At 52.5% G+C, this 17,661-nt stretch overlaps 1 protein-coding gene across 1 annotated transcript; it reads right to left on the bottom strand.

The window, feature by feature from the left end:
• Positions 1 to 6,716: 6,716 nt before the first annotated feature.
• On the bottom strand, positions 6,717 to 8,032 carry GPR45 (G protein-coupled receptor 45). The gene has a single exon (XM_070428541.1). The coding sequence runs from the start codon at positions 8,030 to 8,032 to the stop codon at positions 6,926 to 6,928; it is 1,107 nt and encodes a 368-aa protein (XP_070284642.1). The 3' UTR covers positions 6,717 to 6,925.
• Between the last annotated feature and the right edge of the window lie 9,629 nt (positions 8,033 to 17,661).

Raw genomic sequence — 17,661 nt, 5'->3', positions numbered from 1 at the left:
CCCCTCGGGGGGAGACACTGCTGAGCAGCCTGGGCTGACCACTTCCCAAGAGGCCCAGCACACCCTGGAGAGAACAGGCAGCTAAGGAGAGAAGGAGCCTCCCGTTACCATATTTATCCCTCCCCTCTGGGTCCTCTGTGCGAGCAGCTTAAGCTCTCCGTTTCCCATGTGCATATAAAAAAGTTATCCAGCCTCGTTTGTCTTTTATGGTGAGGCTAGTGAGCCTCATTTCCTGGTTTAATAAAACTTTTGAACCTTTGTGACACCACACAATACTGCAATGAGGAAACATGGTGGCAGCATTTCAAAAGGACACTTAATAAGGAGCAGTAACCTGTTTTTTTTAAAAATGTCTCCAAAAACAAGCTTGGCTATTTTTTTCCCTTGGCTGGACGGGTTGGCACAGGACCAGCAAATGCCAGTGGCCATGGGAGCGCACAGTGGAGATGGAACGTGCAGATCTGGTGGGGGACTTCGTGCTTGTTCCCTGGCCTTTGGGGAGCTTTAGGGTCTTAAACCTTGCTGGGGTCCAACCCCAGCAGGTCCAGGGGTCCCCAAAGGTGTGGACGGAGTCGGCGAAGAAGGAATGGCACGGGGTCAGCATTCAGTTGATCAGCATGGCGAGGTTCTTCCTCCAGGATCTCAAGCCAGGTTCATCGCCAGGTTCTGTAGCAAGGTTCTCCAGCCAGGTTCTATCCAGGTTCTCCTGCCATGTTCTGTCTAGGTTCTCCAGTGAAGTTCTGTAGCCAGGTTCTGTCCAGGATCTTTTGCCATGTTCTCTGGCTAGGTTCTGGTTAGGATCTGATGAGGATCTGATGTGGATCTGATGAGGAGCTGATGAGGAGCTGATGAGGAGCTGATGAGGAGCTGATGATGAGCTGATGTGGATCTGATGTTTATTGTCTTGTTACATCTATATTTATACCAGCGGATTTTAATCCTGTCAATTTCTATTACAAAGGTTAGGGCGTTTCTTATCTCCATTCCAGGGAGTAAAGATTATGTAGCTTAACTACCCGCCTGGCACTTAATTAAGGGGTTGTATCCCCTCCCTAACCTCAGGGAAAGATCCCCACCTGGGGAAACAACCTTTCTCGGAGAGGTGACCTTGGTTAAAACACATAGCGCCAAGAAGGTGAGCAAACATATTAAGAACAGTATGCCATATATGCCAGGTCCCTTGAAACAGCAAGGATGGACCGGCTCCCGGCAAAACCTGAACACCTTGGAAGGCTGACCTTGCACCTCAGGTCCTCATATTCCTGACTGCAGAAGGTAACGTTCTGGCCACATCGAAGTGCTTAGACAGGTGAGTTCTTTATGTTCCTATCAGACTAATGAGGCCAAATCTGTTTGCACAGAGGCTGCCCTGTTCCCCTTTCTGAGCCAGGCAACCGCTGGCCCTCTCCTGTCTCTAGAACTCCATGTCGCCTGCTCCTCCAGGACGAAGGGCCAGAGAGCAGAGCGCAAACTGGAACTGCCTGCTAAGGTAGCCTCTCAGCCATCCCCTCAGCACTCACACACACACACACACACACACACACACACACACACACCATGCTTGTGCTCAGCACCCTTCTATTCTTATAGATCCAGCTAGGAAGGGAAGCCCTGAATTTCCTTGAATAATTTAATCGCCAGAGCCTGGCCTGTGCCCCTCCCACACTTGGTGGGGTCTTCCTTGTCATTGGCAACCAGTCTCCACCTTTTAATAGGCAAAGCTTTGAAATTATAGTCTTTCCTTTAAAAAACAAATTCTCAGGCAAAGGTGGTCTCAATCACCGTGAGGACTTACAAGGCAATATAATTACTCACGGCCATTTGTAAACTTCCCCGCCACAGGAGGACAGACACCAGGAAGACTTGTCAGACCAAAAATGCCAGACACCAGGAATCAAACCATATAAGGAACTAAAACTGTGAAGCAGCACCCACAATGCATTCCTGTTGACCCAATTCACTGCCCAAGCTCACCCACCAAGTCCCCCAAACCCACTGATGACAAAAGCTTCCTGCCATTGACTGCTTATAAGGACAAGATTTGAGCTCCTAGGGGCAGCCATCATCGACCCAATTCTCTTTGGCTTGGTGCCCTGTAGCCCTTCTCTCTGGATATTCCCATCCCCCAACCCCTTTTCTTTAAATAAATTCAATTTTTCTTTATTCACTGTCTAAAATTATTATTTTGCCTGCCTGTGCACCAATGACTTTAACCTTTCAATCACTGTTGATTTTGTTTTAAATAGTAATTTTTTCCCCCTTATTTGGCAAATTCATCTCTATGTGGCTGCAAATTTTCAGGTTAGCCCTCCTGTCTCAGATCTTCTGTGTCTAAAAGGTTACCTGTGGTTCCTCTCGTCCTTGGCACAGGTGTAAGTGCCTGCAATCTGTGTCTGGGAGCGGGTCCCTGTATGTTGGGGTGAGAGGTGGAGAGAGAGGCAGCCTTCTGGGGTCGCTGTGACAGAGGTGTGCTTATTTTACAATGAGGAAATGGTCAGTGATGAGATTTCTACTTCAATGTGAGAATTTGTATATGTACTAGGATCCCTTGTTTTTCAAAACTGTGCCATGTCTTGGCAGAGACTACTGGGAATGCATCAAATCCTTCTCCTGTCCTTCCAGGCTAAGAAAGCCAGAGCTGGGCACACACTCCAGACTATAGACCAGCCGTGGGCAAACTACAGCCCGCGGGCCGGATCCGGCCCGTTTGAAATGAATAAAACTAAAAAAAAAAAAAGACCGTACCCTTTTATGTAATGATGTTTACTTTGAATTTATATTAGTTCACACAAACACTCCATCCATGCTTTTGTTCCGGCCCTCCGGTCCAGTTTAAGAACCCATTGTGACCCTCGAGTCAAAAAGTTTGCCCACCCCTGCTATTGACTTACCTCCCAGCCTCCTTTGCAGCTGTGTGGTCATGTGACTCAGTCTTGACAGGGAAGCCCAGGGAGTGTGAGTGTCTTACCTCTCTGCTCCTCCACACCCTTTTCTCTCCTCAAGGGCCAGGGGGAACCTGGACGGGAGGAGGGAGACCTGAACCGCCTCCTGGCAGAGAACCCGCCCGCTGCCCTGGACTTAATGAGAGAAACAGGGTTATTTTTTCACAGACACTTTCGAGTTGGGCGGCTGTTTTAGCAGCCCCACCCTTACCCTCGTCACACTCCTGCCTCCCTCCTGCCTCCCTGCGTGCTCACAACCCTGCTCAGCTCTGCAGCGAGGAGCCCCTCAGAGCAGTGTGCTCTCAGGATACGCATGGGAAGGTGTCCACCTGTCCGTCCTTCTCCTGGCAGCCCAGTGAGGCAACAGTTTGGATGCGGGCAAGTGCTGCAGTCCAGCCATCGGCAATTTCACTCTTTAAAGTCAAACCCATGCTCCTGGCTCCTGTGGATGTTGTGTTCTTATCCACTGAACCCCGAAATCTTAGGCCCACCTGACGATGAGGGAGGGGACTAACAGCCAGCTTCTGAAACAAATCGCTGGCCTTGCCCCGGAGTACAAAGGTTGGCTCAGGGCAAGCGGACGGTACAGCTGTAGTCATTATTGCCACCGCGTGTGCAGCCTCTGCCACGGCCGCGCAGGGGCCGGACCCTTCATGTGAATTAGTCCATTTATTCCTCACGGAGCCCTTGGGGGGATATTTACACCACGTGGGAGAGGAGAAAGCTGGGACACCAAATCACTTGTCTGAAGCCCGAATCACGCAGAGAGCAAGGTGGCCCTGGGTTTGGGGAGGGCATGCCCTCTGACCCCACCCTCCCCCGCCGGCCCCGTGCATTTCCTAGGAGTGAAGCCTGGGTGCTGACACTCCGAGACTTCGGGACCCTGGGAGGTGGGGCTGCCAACTGTGTGAGCAAGGGGGCAGAGCAACATTGTAAATACTTAACCAGCAGGTTTTTAGCCCAAAAAAAGTGTGCGCTGTAAGTCACACAAGGGGAAAGCACACCCAGGTCTCAGAACAGCAAAGTAGGAATTGATCTAGGTTTTCGTCACTTGTCTGGGTTGGCAGAACGCCCTAGATGACCTTTGCTTTTATTTCACCCCAACAGTAGGGACCAAGATTCAAGATGAAAAGGTAGTGGATTTTCCAGGGGACTCGGAATTGGGATGACACTTCTGAGACTTGTGTCTCATTTTTCTCCCAAGGAACCAGGGGGCTGCCTCCTGGAGAGTCACCACCATCGTCACCTCCCAAGGCTCCACCAAACAACTCAGGTGCCAGGGTTTGGGTGACTGCAGGGCTAGAGAAGAGACAGAAACAGAAAACAAGGGAGCTGTGGTTGTCCTCCTACAGAAGGAGACAAGCTTGGACAGCTGCTTTGGGCACAGCCTGGGCCTCGTGCAATGGCTGAGGGGAGGAGAGTTTTTAGAGGTTCGGCGAGGAAGAGAGACTCCCAAAGGCGACGCGCTGGGAGTTGGAGGTGAAGAACACAGGTTATTTAGCAGGGCCGTGATTTAAAATGATCTGGGCCCCACCACTGACCCCAGGGCTCACACAGTCTCCTGGGTTTCATCTACCCTCAATGTCCTTCTTCAGTCACTCCAGCGAGGGGAGTAACTGCAGGCGTCTACGCTTCCTGAAGTTGCTGTGTCTGGAGCCCAGACGGTTGGCTTGGTGCTAATTATGACAAGAGAGCATAGTCTTATACACAGAAAGAGCAATAATACTTTATTTAAAAATATGTACAAAATTATTAGTTTGAAACACATTACTTTTCAACATACATCATGTAACACTGACGGGTGTGAATTTTGGTACTTTCATTCATTCAGTTTTGTGATTTCTCTTTTACTCAAGGCTCTGGGGGAGCATTTTCTTCAACGCCCACCAGGGGGAGGTGACCACTGGCCTGGTCCCTCCGGGGCTGGCTGTGCTCTGGGCCCACTAAGGCTGAACTGGACGGGAGCCAAAGGCAAACGCTGACCCTGCTGGGGGCACTTGGGACAAGAACTGACAGGCCATCTCAATCACACACCAACTGCCCAGCTTTCTCTCTGCACCTGGGTAAAGTTAGTGAGAACAAGTATCACTTATTTTCACAACAAGTCCTGCTCTGGGCTTAGATAATATAAATAACATAAATTATGTTCTCTGTAATGCCTGCTCTTCCCTGCCCCTGTCACCAGCACCACGGGAAGCGAGTGCCAGGACAGGAGCTGGCCTCTTGCTGCAACCTGGGAAAGGAACCGAGAAGAGCAATGAAAGGGAGCATCTGTGTTAGGCCGAATTTGAGTTGCAATGATTTTTTTAGAAACATATTTTTATTGATTTCAGAGAAGAAGGGAGAGGGAGAGAGAGAGAGAAACATCAATGATGAGAGAGAATCATGGATGGGCTGCCGCCTGCACGTACCCCACTGGGGATGGAGCCCACAGCCCAGGCATGTACCTTGACCAGAATCCAACCATGACTTCCTGGTTCATAGGTCGATGCTCAACCACTGAGCTACGCAGGCCAGGCTTGAGTTACAATGATCTTGAGATAAATTGGACACTGCCTTTGGGCACAGCCCGGGCCTTATTCATCCCTCTTTCTCCCACAGTGCCTTGCGTCTAGCAGGCACTTAATAAAGGCTCATGGTGTGGAAAATAAACAAATACAGAGGAGCTGTGACTACGAGCAGACAACATACCCTTGTAGAATCTGAGAGTGTGAGAGATGAAAGGGACATGGGAGAGCATCTAGACTTGCTTCTTTGCATGGTAAATGGGGAAACAAGCCCAAGAAGTCAGGTGAAGTGAACAATGTCACACACTAGCTCCTGTAGAGTCAGACTTGGGTTCAGATTTCCTGAACTTCTCCTTCAATTTCCCACTCTCTTCAGATCTGAATCTGTAAAAAGAGCTGTATGAACTCAGTGATGTGCCTCAAACTCGGGAAAACCGACCCCACGTCAGAAGCTCTGGAGTAATGGGTGACCTGGGCCAGGTGGCCAAGGGCCCAGCGCAAGCAGCCAAGTTCCCTGTCGGCAGCCTCGCTCCTAGGGCCCCGGTCCTGCCTGGGCTCGGAGGACCAAGGCCCTGAGCGGGTGGCCCAGAGGACAGCGGAGGAATGAGGTAGGAGGAGCACAGAGATCAACGGGGACCTGCGGGCAGGTGGGTGTCTGTCCGACCCCTGCCAGCAGGTCCAGCGCAGAAGTCCATGCGGCAGCTCAGGAGGCTACAGCCTCAGCGTGTCCAGAGGAAACGTGTAAACTAAGCCCATGAACCACTTCTGAGATGGAAAGCAGGTCGCTTCAAATACTTGCTGAGAAGATGAGTTACAAGAGAAGGACTGTGCCTTTTCTGCCCCCCGGAGAGTGAAGCAGAGAGAACGAAGGGAGCAGCAAGGGAAATAGTGGGGCAGAGGGACGGTCCTGGCAGACAGGGAGGATGGAGGCCCCAGGCCCAGAGACAGGGTGTGCTGGGCGGCAGGAGAGGCGGAGTACACACCCAGCCCTCCCTGGGCTTCTCCTCTCAGCTGAGCTGCCCCAGGGTCTCCCACGTGCGCTCCCGGGAGCAGAGAGGCACCGGCTCCCTCTGCTCCCAGCGTGATCTTGGTTTACAGAAAGGACGATGTGGCCTGGTTGGAAACGCTCATGTGATCAATGTAAAGAAACCACAGGGTTTCTCTTAAGCAGAGCCTTCCTCCTGCCCACACTCAGCCCACCCACCCCCTGCTCCCTCCTCTTCCCTGACTTTCTGCCCACTCCCTGCTCCCTCCAGTTCCCAGCGCCTTCCTCCCGAAGTCTCCATCAGACCCACCCCTGCCCTCCTGCAGCAGAACACAGAAATCATTCACCCTGCAAGGGAGCCGGGCTCCTCTGCTCACAAATGAGTACCTTTGTGCTTCATTGGCAGCCACAGGATGCCCACTGGGGCTCAGGTGCTAGGAGGCAGAGCAGGACAGCCAGGCCCTGAGCCCCCTCCACCTGCCCGCCTCTCGCTAGACAGCCGACTGGTTTTCGTTGCACGTGTAGATGGTGCTGGGCTGGACGCGCCTTCGGATGCGCTCAGGCACTCTGGGGAGGATCTGGAAGGTCTGGGGCAGCAGCTCTATGCAGGCCTCGCGGAACTTTTTGATCCTCCAGCAGTAGACGATGGGGTTGAAGACAGACTTGATGTAGCCGAGCCACAGGACGCAGGAGCTGGTGGTGTAGAAGGAGGGGCTGCAGTAGAACCGCCGGCTGAACACGGACAGGAGGCTGTAGACGGCATGCGGCAGCCAGCACAGGGAGAAGCCCACGAAGAGGATGAGGATGGTGGTGAAGGCCTTAGTTTTGAAACTCAAGTCCAAGCTGACCTGCTGCTGCTGCTGGCGCCGCCGCAGGCCGGCCCTGGCGAGCTGCCGCAGGTCCAGGGTGTCCGACTGGTTGCGCACGCGGACCGCGTTCTTGCGCACGGCGTGCAGGATGCCCAGGTAGGAGCCCAGCATGACGCCGAAGGGCGCGAAGAAGGCGGCCACCACCAGCGTCACCACGTAGGCGCGGCCGGCCGGGAGCTCGGTGTAGCCCAGCACGCACTGGGGGGCCCGCGCGGGCACCTCCACTAGGGTCCAGCCGGCCAGCGAGGGCGCCGACACGCAGAAGGACAGCGCCCAGGACGCGGCGATGATCGCCTTGGCCCGCCGCGGGGTCAGCCGGTCCTGGCGCTGGGCGATGATGAGGAAGCGGTCCACGCTGATGATGAGCAGGGCGGCCACGCCCTCCAGGACGAAGAACCAGTAGAGCGCGGCCGAGAGCCGGCAGAAGGAGTCGCCGAAGCGCCAGCGCACGGTGACCAGCGTGGCGGCCGCGAAGGGCATGCAGCACAGCGACAGCATGATGTCCGAGAAGGCCAGCGTGGCCAGCAGCAGGTTGATGGCGGAGCGCATGGCCGGCCGCTGGTACACGATGACGCAGACCACGGAGTTGCCGAGGAAGCCCACCGCGATCATCAGCACCAGGAGGCCGGCCAGGCACCCCCGGAGCGGCGCCGCCGCCGCCTCCCACGCGTGGCTCCCGTTGGGCGGCAGGGATTCAAACGTCTCCGCGGACGTGCGGTTGCAGGACATCCTGGGGAGAAGCTGGGAGTCTGGACGGAAACGCCGGAGGGGCGCCCCTCAGCGCTGCGGGGGCCGCCGGGCTCCGTCGGCTGCCTGCATCCCCCCGGCCGGCTGGGCTCTCCAGGGCGGTGGAATGGTCGGGAGAAGCGCCTTCCTCCGGGAGCATTCGCCAGGGTCTGTGATTCATCAGGGACATCCACCGGCTCAGACCGCGGCCTGTGTCACAGCTTCCTGGGGGCGCTCTCCCACCTGGGCAAGGAGCGGGGAGACGGAGTTAGAGCTTGCAAGCTGCTGAGTATCGCATTTAATCCCGGGCATTCTAGACTGAAATGGGGAGAAGAGGGGACCACTCAGCTGCCATCAGGGACAGGTTTGCTGTTCACAAGCACTGTAACTCTTGCTAAGTAACCCGGAGAAACCCATCAGACCTACTTTGCCAGGGGTTAGTAAGTGAATACGTTCTAATCACCACTTACGGAATAAGCATGGGTTTAATGACTCGAACTACAAGCAACCCGGCAGAGTGAAGTCTGGAGAAGCCGCTTTCATGGGAGGTCAGGGAGCGTGTCTGCCCTTCTCTGCTCCCTCCCAGCGCCCGGAACAGGAGCTGCCAGAGGTCTATTCACTGAGTAGGTGAGTCCTATGACGTTTAGTTAGCTTTATTCTGAGATACACGTAGGTGGAGTCACGTGCAGTTGTAAGACATAATCGGGCAGATCCTGTATGCAGTTTACCTCAGAGGCATCTTGGGTAGCCAGTGTGCTGGAAAGAAGGAAACTCCCCCCAAAGATAAGCTCTTTTAAAAGATGCTGCTGCCCTGGCCGGTGCGCTCAGCGGTTGGAGTGTCAGCCGGCCGACTGGAGGGTCTCGGGTTCCTTTCAAGGTCAAGGGCACTTACCTGGGTTGTAGGTTAGATTCCCAGCCTAGGTGTGTGCGGGAGGCAACCAATCACTGTGTCTCTCTCACATTGATATTTCTCTCTCTCTCTCTCCCTCTCCCCCTCGCTTCCACTCTCTCCAAAAAAATAAAAATAAACAAAGAAAGAAAAAAGATGATGCTAGCTTTCCTTTTGTTTCTCACAGATGTGGGCAGCATGGTGTTCAGCGATCAGTAGCCTGAGTCCAGAGTCTTGCCCGGGCTGGGTGAAAGGCAGCCCCCACGGCGCATCCATCACTGGGCTCCCTCTAGCAGGCTGCCTGACCTCTGCCACCAGGTGTGCCCTCGTCATGCAGATCACATGGTATCCCGTGAAGTACCTTCACCATGCCAGTCATAGAGGACTCTATAAACCTTAACACGTGAGCCCCGAGGCAAGTCACCACAATGTTACAATGACTATCGCTTAGTTTATATGTGATACTCGCGCCACTCCTGCATCTGTTTAAGACCTGCCAGCAGGTGAAGTGGCTCCACCCAGAGGGAGGCTGTTATACTTTTCCCCATCCCTCTCCCCCACCCCCACCCCACTTCCCATACAGGTGGTGGGACCAGGCAGCCGCCCCAAGGGCAGCTGGTCCACGGCCTGGCCATGAGGACTCTGAGGGCTCACATTCACTCAGTAGAAATCTGAACTAGGAAATAAAGTAACTAAAGCAACAACACGGAGGGATGTGACAAAGGGCTTCATGGAAAAAAAGCCCCAGTTCAGTCCAGGCCAGGAGGGGGTGCTGATGTTCTTCCTTTGCCCCTCCAAATCCTGGCCACTCTCTGCCTTGACGCTGCCCAGGAGACGGGGTACCTTGCTTGGGAGAGAGGTGAGGTCTTTTTTTGTCCTGGCTCCCGCCCGTCTGGTTGTGACTGGCAGTGGTTCATTCTTCTCAGAAGGTCTCAGCCCCTCAGGGCAACTCCCCAGGAAAGCCCAGCCCTCTCCCAGTCCCCTGACTCCCTGCCTCAGCCTGTGGCGTCCGGGTGACGCCCAGCGTGCTCCCAGCCTTCATCCAGTTCCCTTAGCCTGGCCTCATCTTTGACAGGAGTCTCTTACTAATTGGGTCTGGACTCCTTCTGATCTGCACCCTGAATGATAAAGGGGTCCTGGCAAACTGAAGCAGAAACCAAGAGTAAGTAGGTATCAGAAGGAAGAAGAAAAGGGGTGCATGTGTGTGTGTGCACGTGTGTATGTGTACATGCGCATGTGTGTGCCTGCATGGAAACAGAAACACGGGAAATCTGCCTCAATTCCTGACAGGTTTCCAATTAAAGCTGCATTTCCACATGCATTTTTATAATATTTATTCCTTTCTTTGTTTTCAATTAAAATATTAGCTTCTTGTTTTTGTCTAGTCTCTCACACCAATCTTTGCCATCACCTCTCAGAGGCAGGCTCTTTCTGCCATTTTGTGGTTGGGGTTTTGCTGACGGTTACCCCATAACCAGATGATCACTTATGTCTAATTTCCTGATTTACTCATTAGAGATGCTATCTGCTGGCCTCACCATCTGAAAGATGAGGTTTAGCTCAGTCGACTTGACCTCACTCTCTTCCTAATGATTTCGATTCACTATTTTTAAAATAATTTAATTGAGTGACCATTGTAACTATAAAAATATACTTATATGTCTGTATGGCCTATCCAATATGGACAGTATCTCTTCATCTCTGTAAAATATGGATTTGGTACCTCTTCCCATCCCCCACAGCCTCTCTCCCCTTTCACGTTCATACTGTCATTAACTACGCCTGTCGGTAATATTTACACCCTTTCCTGAATCCACAGCCGGCTTCCTATGCCTTTTTATCAGTTGACGTTGAGAAGTTAACTACCATGAAAAGTGTTTAGATTTCTATGTCTACATCGCATTGCTCAGGGCTGAGTCGGATTGTCTGCTGGAATTCCATCCTCCCGCCTGGTGTGACTTGATCCTGGAGGGGTCCCGTGTGCACATGCCAGCATCACGGTCAGATGGCATCTATTGTCTGACAGCTCGTCAGCTCTGATGCTAATCACATGCCATGTGACAGCTGTTTCACGTGCTGCCGTGACTTTCCTGTGCCGCTCTCGGTGCTTTCCTGGAAGTTTCTTGTTGCCTTTCTCATTTCTTCCCAGGCGCAATGAGCCTTTCCCTGGTTTCTCAACCGCTTTCTTTCAGAAGATGATCCTTTCTTCCCAAGGATCCCCTCCTGGAGCCTTTGTGCCTGCTCCTCGATTCACCATTTTTAAAATAATTTAATTGAATGACCGTAATAACTATAAAAATATCCTTATGTGTCCGGATGGCCTTCTGTCAAGTATGGATAGTATCTCTTCATCTCGTGTTCCTAACCTTTGTCATTTTCTTTCTTGGTTTCCTTTGTTTTTCTGGACAATATCCTTAAATCACTGGCTAAGAAAGGGCTTTCTGAGTCCTTGCTCATCTGGAATCTTCTGCCCTTCTGCTGGCTGCTGGCTTGCAGGCTGGCGTGTAGGCTGGAGTGATTTCCCAGGAGCTGGGAGGTGCCCCCTCTGGCATTCTACATTGCTGGAATGAGGTTGCAAGTAGATTGGATTCTTTTCCTTCGTAGGTGACAACCTTTTGTCTATTGACGGTTTGATATTTTCTCTCTGAAAATATCTTTATAAGGGTGTAGCTAGATTTGGGTCTTTTCTCCTTTATTGGCTGGATACTCGGTGGGTCTTTTAAATCCAAAGCCACGTACATCTCGACTGGAAAAGTCTCTGATTCACACCTGTATTCGTTTTCTCCCTCCTGATCATCTGGGTAGGTGCTGGACCTCACCCATTGGGCCTCAATTTTGCTTTTCCTTTCCCGGACATATTTTGTCTGTGTTCTTAGTCCCTTTTTATGCTACGCTTTGGGGGATTTTTAACTTTATGTTTAGTCCTATTTAATTTCTAATTTTGGCATTCATATTGTTTAAATCTGAGAGCATTCTTATTTTCTGTGCTTTTTGCAGAGCACTTTATTCCTATGGATGTACTATACTGACAGGCACGGAGTAAGAAAAACAGCCCCCACCCCCCCTCCCCGAGCCGAGGCACAGGAGGCCTGAGGATAACACCTGTCCTTCTCTCCAGTCGGTGGAAACGGACGCGTAGAAGACACTTTGATGGTTGGAAATCTGAGGGGGAGGGAAGGAATCTCTCTTCCTGCTCTCTCAGTGTGACAACTTTATGTGGGACCCGTTCTACGCTAGTGCAACACCCTTACATGCTCTCCCAGGCTTTTCTGATACCCAAGGACCCGTCTTGCCAAGATGCACAAAACCCATGGAGACGAGGCCCAGACACTGAGAGCACTGAGGTCCTGAGGGTGTGGGGGGCCTGCCTATAACCACCGAGCAAAACAAATGCTGACGCTATTTTCACTTTTCTCCTTGTTTTCTTAAAAGTCAAAGTCCTCTTCGGATTTCTTTCTGTTTGTGAAAACAGGTACTAATGTAGGTCTTTTGTAGAAGTGAAGTGATGTAGCATGAACTTTTGAAAAGGGAATATATACATACATACATATACTGGTGTACATACACGGGCACACACATGCATGCATACACATGCACACAGGCACATACGTACACACACATGTACAAACGTGTGCACACATATAACGCCAACAGAACTTGCTGTTTCTATTCCAGCCCAATGGCAGGGCGTTTGGCGGGCTCTGTAGCTGTTACTGTTGCTTCAGGGAACGAGGGGGCTCTGACGTGACTTTTCTATCCTGGCGCAGAAGGACGTTCCGGTGCACGGATTGCTGGGAACAGGGTGACTCTGCCACTGCCTGCAACAGTGTCATCTGTCTTTTTGATACAAACTCTCAAACAGATGGTATATTTCAATTTCAATAACTTTATTGGCAATGAGGAAATATGCAGGGACTGCCAGAAGTTAGACATCAAGTAACTGTGTTTAGAAGCAGGTGTGATGCCATATGTCTCAACTTCTAAGAAAAGTGAGCTGAAGGAGACAGATTTTTTATTTCTCAATTCAGACAGGCCCTTGCGGGGGGAGGGGAAGGGAGAATTTTTAAATAGAACTGAATTGGGAAGCCTTTTAAGGAAGCAAATCTTTATTGACTATCCTTAGCAACACCTGACGTTTAATGTGCTTATTACATACAGCTAAGCCCTTTAGAGACCAGTGCTTCCCTGGACCTGCGTCAGCGTGACACAGGACCTGTCACACACACAGCGTCAGCATGACACAGGACCTGTCACACACACAGTGTCAGCATGACACAGGACCTGTCACACACGCAGCGTCAGCACGACACAGGACCTGTCACACACGCAGCGTCAGCACGACACAGGACCTGTCACACACACAGCGTCAGCATGACACAGGACCTGTCACACACACAGCGTCAGCACGACACAGGACCTGTCACACACGCAGCGTCAGCACGACACAGGACCTGTCACACACACAGCGTCAGCATGACACAGGACCTGTCACACACGCAGCGTCAGCACGACACAGGACCTGTCACACACGCAGCGTCAGCATGACACAGGACCTGTCACACACGCAGCGTCAGCACAACACAGGACCTGTCACACACACAGCGTCAGCATGACACAGGACCTGTCACACACACAGCGTCAGCATGACACAGGACCTGTCACACACACAGTGTCAGCACGACACAGGACCTGTCACACACACAGTGTCAGCGTGACACAGGACCTGTCACACACACAGCGTCAGCATGACACAGGACCTGTCACACACACAGTGTCAGCATGACACAGGACCTGTCACACACGCAGCGTCAGCACGACACAGGACCTGTCACACACGCAGCGTCAGCACGACACAGGACCTGTCACACACGCAGCGTCAGCACGACACAGGACCTGTCACACACACAGCGTCAGCACGACACAGGACCTGTCACACACACAGCGTCAGCACGACACAGGACCTGTCACACACGCAGCGTCAGCACGACACAGGACCTGTCACACACGCAGCGTCAGCATGACACAGGACCTGTCACACACACAGCGTCAGCATGACACAGGACCTGTCACACACGCAGTGCCAGACCAGCCAGACCTGCTGACTGAGGAACTGACACCAGCCCCCTGTGTGCTAACTGCCAGGGAGGTCAGAGGGTCCCAGTGGTGGGGTTCACTACGCGCTGAGCTCTCTGGCCCTCGCAGTGACTCCATGGTGTGTGAGGACCTGTGAGCAGCGCTGATGGAAGGCAGCAAGTAGCTGGTTAGCCCCAAGCCCTGCATTAGCTCGGCTCGCCACTTCCAGACCGGATGGTGGGAGTTCACATCAGGCTTTCGTGTTGGCAGTGAGTTGGCGTTTCGGAGGAAGAGCCATGATGTCGTCCAGTGGGAACAGAGATGCAGCAAGAGAGGGCTGCAGGGTGTCTGTGGGACCGAAACGCTGGAGCCCAGCAGGCTGCGGACAGTCGGGCCGGGCAGAGCCGGACACCGCCGTCCACGGCCCGTTACACTCTGTGCCCGATGGCTGTGCTGCCACAAGTGCTCTGGAGCAGACGTGGATGAGACCTACGTTCCCTCAAATCTAAACCTGCTGCGTGTAGAGGATGCAGGATTTCCTGCTGCAGCGATGGGAGGCGCGGGCGGCACGAGGACCTGACCACTGTGCAGCTTCTGGCCAATCCTTGGTGCTCAGGGACACATTTAGGAAATATTCAGATGACATGCCGGATGACAGAGTCAGAGGGCGAGGGGTGATGCCCTGGGCACTCCAGCAGCCCTCCCTGCTCCCCAGCTGCCCTCCCTGCTCCCCTGCAGCCCCTCCCTGCTCCCCTGCAGCCCCTCCCTGCTCCCCTGCAGCCCTCCCTGCTCCCCAGCAGCCCCACCCTGCTCCCCTGAAGCTCCTCTCTGCTCCCCTGCAGCCCCGCCCTGCTCCCCTGCAGCCCTCCCTGCTCCCCAGCAGCCCCACCCTGCTCCCCTGAAGCTCCTCTCTGTTCCCCTGCAGCCCCTCCCTGCTCCCCTGAAGCCCCACCCTGCTCCCCTGCAGCCCCTCTCTGCTCCCCTGCAGCCCCTCCCTGCTCCCCTGCAGCCCTCCCTGCTCCCCAGCAGCCCCACCCTGCTCCCCTGAAGCTCCTCTCTGTTCCCCTGCAGCCCCTCCCTGCTCCCCTGAAGCCCCACCCTGCTCCAGGGCCAGGTGCCCCAGGTGCAAAACCAAGTTGCCCAAGTTCAGAGCTCTGCATATACGAGGTCTAATCCAGACATAATTTTTGCTCTGACCAAAGAAACAGTAACAATATTTGGATAAAACATTAAGCAAAATGTTCCAAAACTGTGCTCTTACTTCTTTTTCCCAGTGATATACCATTACTGTTTCAGTTACAGACGAGGAGACAATCGGCAGGACTCAGTGGTTTGCTGAGATGACACCCGCGGAAGAAGGGGCACCAGTGCTGCCTGCGCTCTGACTCCCGTTCCCGGTCCTGGGCCGGGCGGGTGCCGCGGGCCACGGTGTGGACAGAGGCCTCTCCACAGACTCAGAGGACCGTCAGGCTGGCCTCTGCCTACCCTCGAGGTCGTGACGGGGAGGAACAACTGGTATTTGACGTGCTTCTTGAACGTCCACAATAACCTGCAGCCCTTCACGAAGGCCTGTTTTCATGTGTCTTTCACGTACCTTCCCTAGGAGAGGGAAGCACCCAACTCCTCAGGGGCCAGACCCCAGGGGGTCCTTGGGAACTGTATTTGTGCCTCTGACTGTGGAAAGCCAGCCTTGGCCCCTTTATGAACTAGTTTCTCGGTGCTGCACCTGAGGTGGCGTTTTTAAGGCTCTGCACCAACCATGGAGATTTTGCTAGAGGCACAAAGCACGTGGTGTTGTTTAAATGGATATAGCTGATATTTAATGAAATCTGAGTCACTTCTCTTTCCCAAGATGCAAAGATGAGACCCGCCCACGTGGACTTGCTGGGGGGACCTGTGGCGGCCCACGCCCCGCTCAGGCCCAGGCGCGGGGCTCATCCAGCGGCACCGTCCTCGGGCGCAGCAGGGCGCTGCGCAGAGAACCCTTTCCTTCTCCAAATCACGCACAGGCTCCCCGCTCTGCTTGGCTTTCTAAAAACCACTTTAAACTTCTTTGTACCTTTTGCAATTTTTCTAACATTTTGTGTCCCTAGTCTGAAAACAAACAAAACACAACGAACACCCATGTCTGGTAAAAGTCAGCATTTTCATTTGTAATATAAGGAAGACAGGCATAGCTATGTATTCAGTTATAATTATTTTGGATGTTTTAATGTTTTTAACAGCTTTATTGGGACATAATTTACATATCATAATATTTGCCCACCGTAAGTTTACAATTCAATGATTTTTTAGTCAATTTACAATGTGCAACTGTCACCACAATTCACTGTCAGAACATTTCTGTCATCCAAGAAAGACCCTCATTTCTGTTTGTAGATAACTGATTGAATTTTTAATAGTGGTTTTAGTTCATTTTCCAGAAAAGAGTTTTCAGTACTGCCCAAGAATGTGCCACCTCTAAGGGGGGCCTGAGGGCTGGCAGCCCCTGGTCCATGGAACAAGCAGAAAGTGGCGTTGAAAAGGGTTCTTTCCTATTACAGATGAAAAATCTTTCAGTCCTCCGGCCAGGCCCATGCTGATACCATGAGTCGGGGTTAGTGAGTACTGTTGAGCAGAGAAAGCACAGCTTAACGTACTCACATGCCTCCACCACATGCCCACCAGCTGACATGAAGTCATGATGCCCCCGGACGTATGGGAGGCCATGGAGACTTGGGCCATAAGGAAAACTCCAGGGCTTGGGTTGAGATCTAACCATAGTCTGGGCTCTGTTTATAGCCTGTAACCCGGGGAGGTCCTCAGATTCTTTGGTACCCATTCGTAGATGGGCCTCAGATTCTTTGGTACCCACCTCACAAGGTTGTTGTGAGGATGAAAATTTAGAAAAGCACCTTGCAGAGCACAAGGCACCAGGCAAGGGGAGGGGCGGGGCCTTTACGGGCACAGAGGGCGAGTCCTGATCACCCAATGTGTTAGGTTTTGGGAGTAGTCTGAGCCAACTATGGGAAGGTGGGTCCCTGGGGCTGCTGTCCTAAGGGTTTTGCTTCTGAGCAAATTTAATTTTACATGCATGGCAGTTTAAGGCTTTGCAAAACATTTCATGATCTGTGCTTTCAACTCCCATGAGGCAACAGAGTATGTGCATAGAAAAGCTGGAAGTTGGCACCTGGCTCATCCTTCAAGTCGAACTTTTGGGATTCTTCTAGAGTAGACAGAGCATGCGAGCGCTCCAGCTGGCAGAAAGCACAACTTCAGAATTTGAAGGAGAGAAAACCTTTTAGCAGTGCTGGGGCCCACCGCTCTCTGGCACAGCCATGGCATTCAAGCCACAAATGGAAATGAGCCAGTTGGTCAATGACCTTGCCCGTCCACAGTGAGGAAGAGGGCCTTCCAGAAGAGAAACAACCATGGGAGAGTTTACTTTGGTTCGTAAAATGAAAAACAAAACCTAAGAGGGAAGTGAGTTCCTTGAAGTAACTTCTTTGAGTTGTATATCAAAGTGAAACTAAAGTCTTAGCCTTCAGATCAGAGAAGTGCTCACTGAATTCTTGGTTTTTAAAAAGTTATTAAAACATCAAAATAGTGTTTGTCAACTTGTGCGTCCTGGATTGAGCACTATCTCGGCCAATCCAAACGGCCAGTCTGCACACAGCTGTCTTCACTGTTA

This window comes from Myotis yumanensis, unplaced genomic scaffold, assembly GCF_028538775.1.
Source record: "Myotis yumanensis isolate MYYU_CA2020_CCGP unplaced genomic scaffold, mMyoYum1.0.hap1 SCAF_11, whole genome shotgun sequence".
NCBI classification, from domain to species: domain Eukaryota; kingdom Metazoa; phylum Chordata; class Mammalia; order Chiroptera; family Vespertilionidae; genus Myotis; species Myotis yumanensis.
This window is presented reverse-complemented; position numbering and strand designations above follow the sequence as displayed.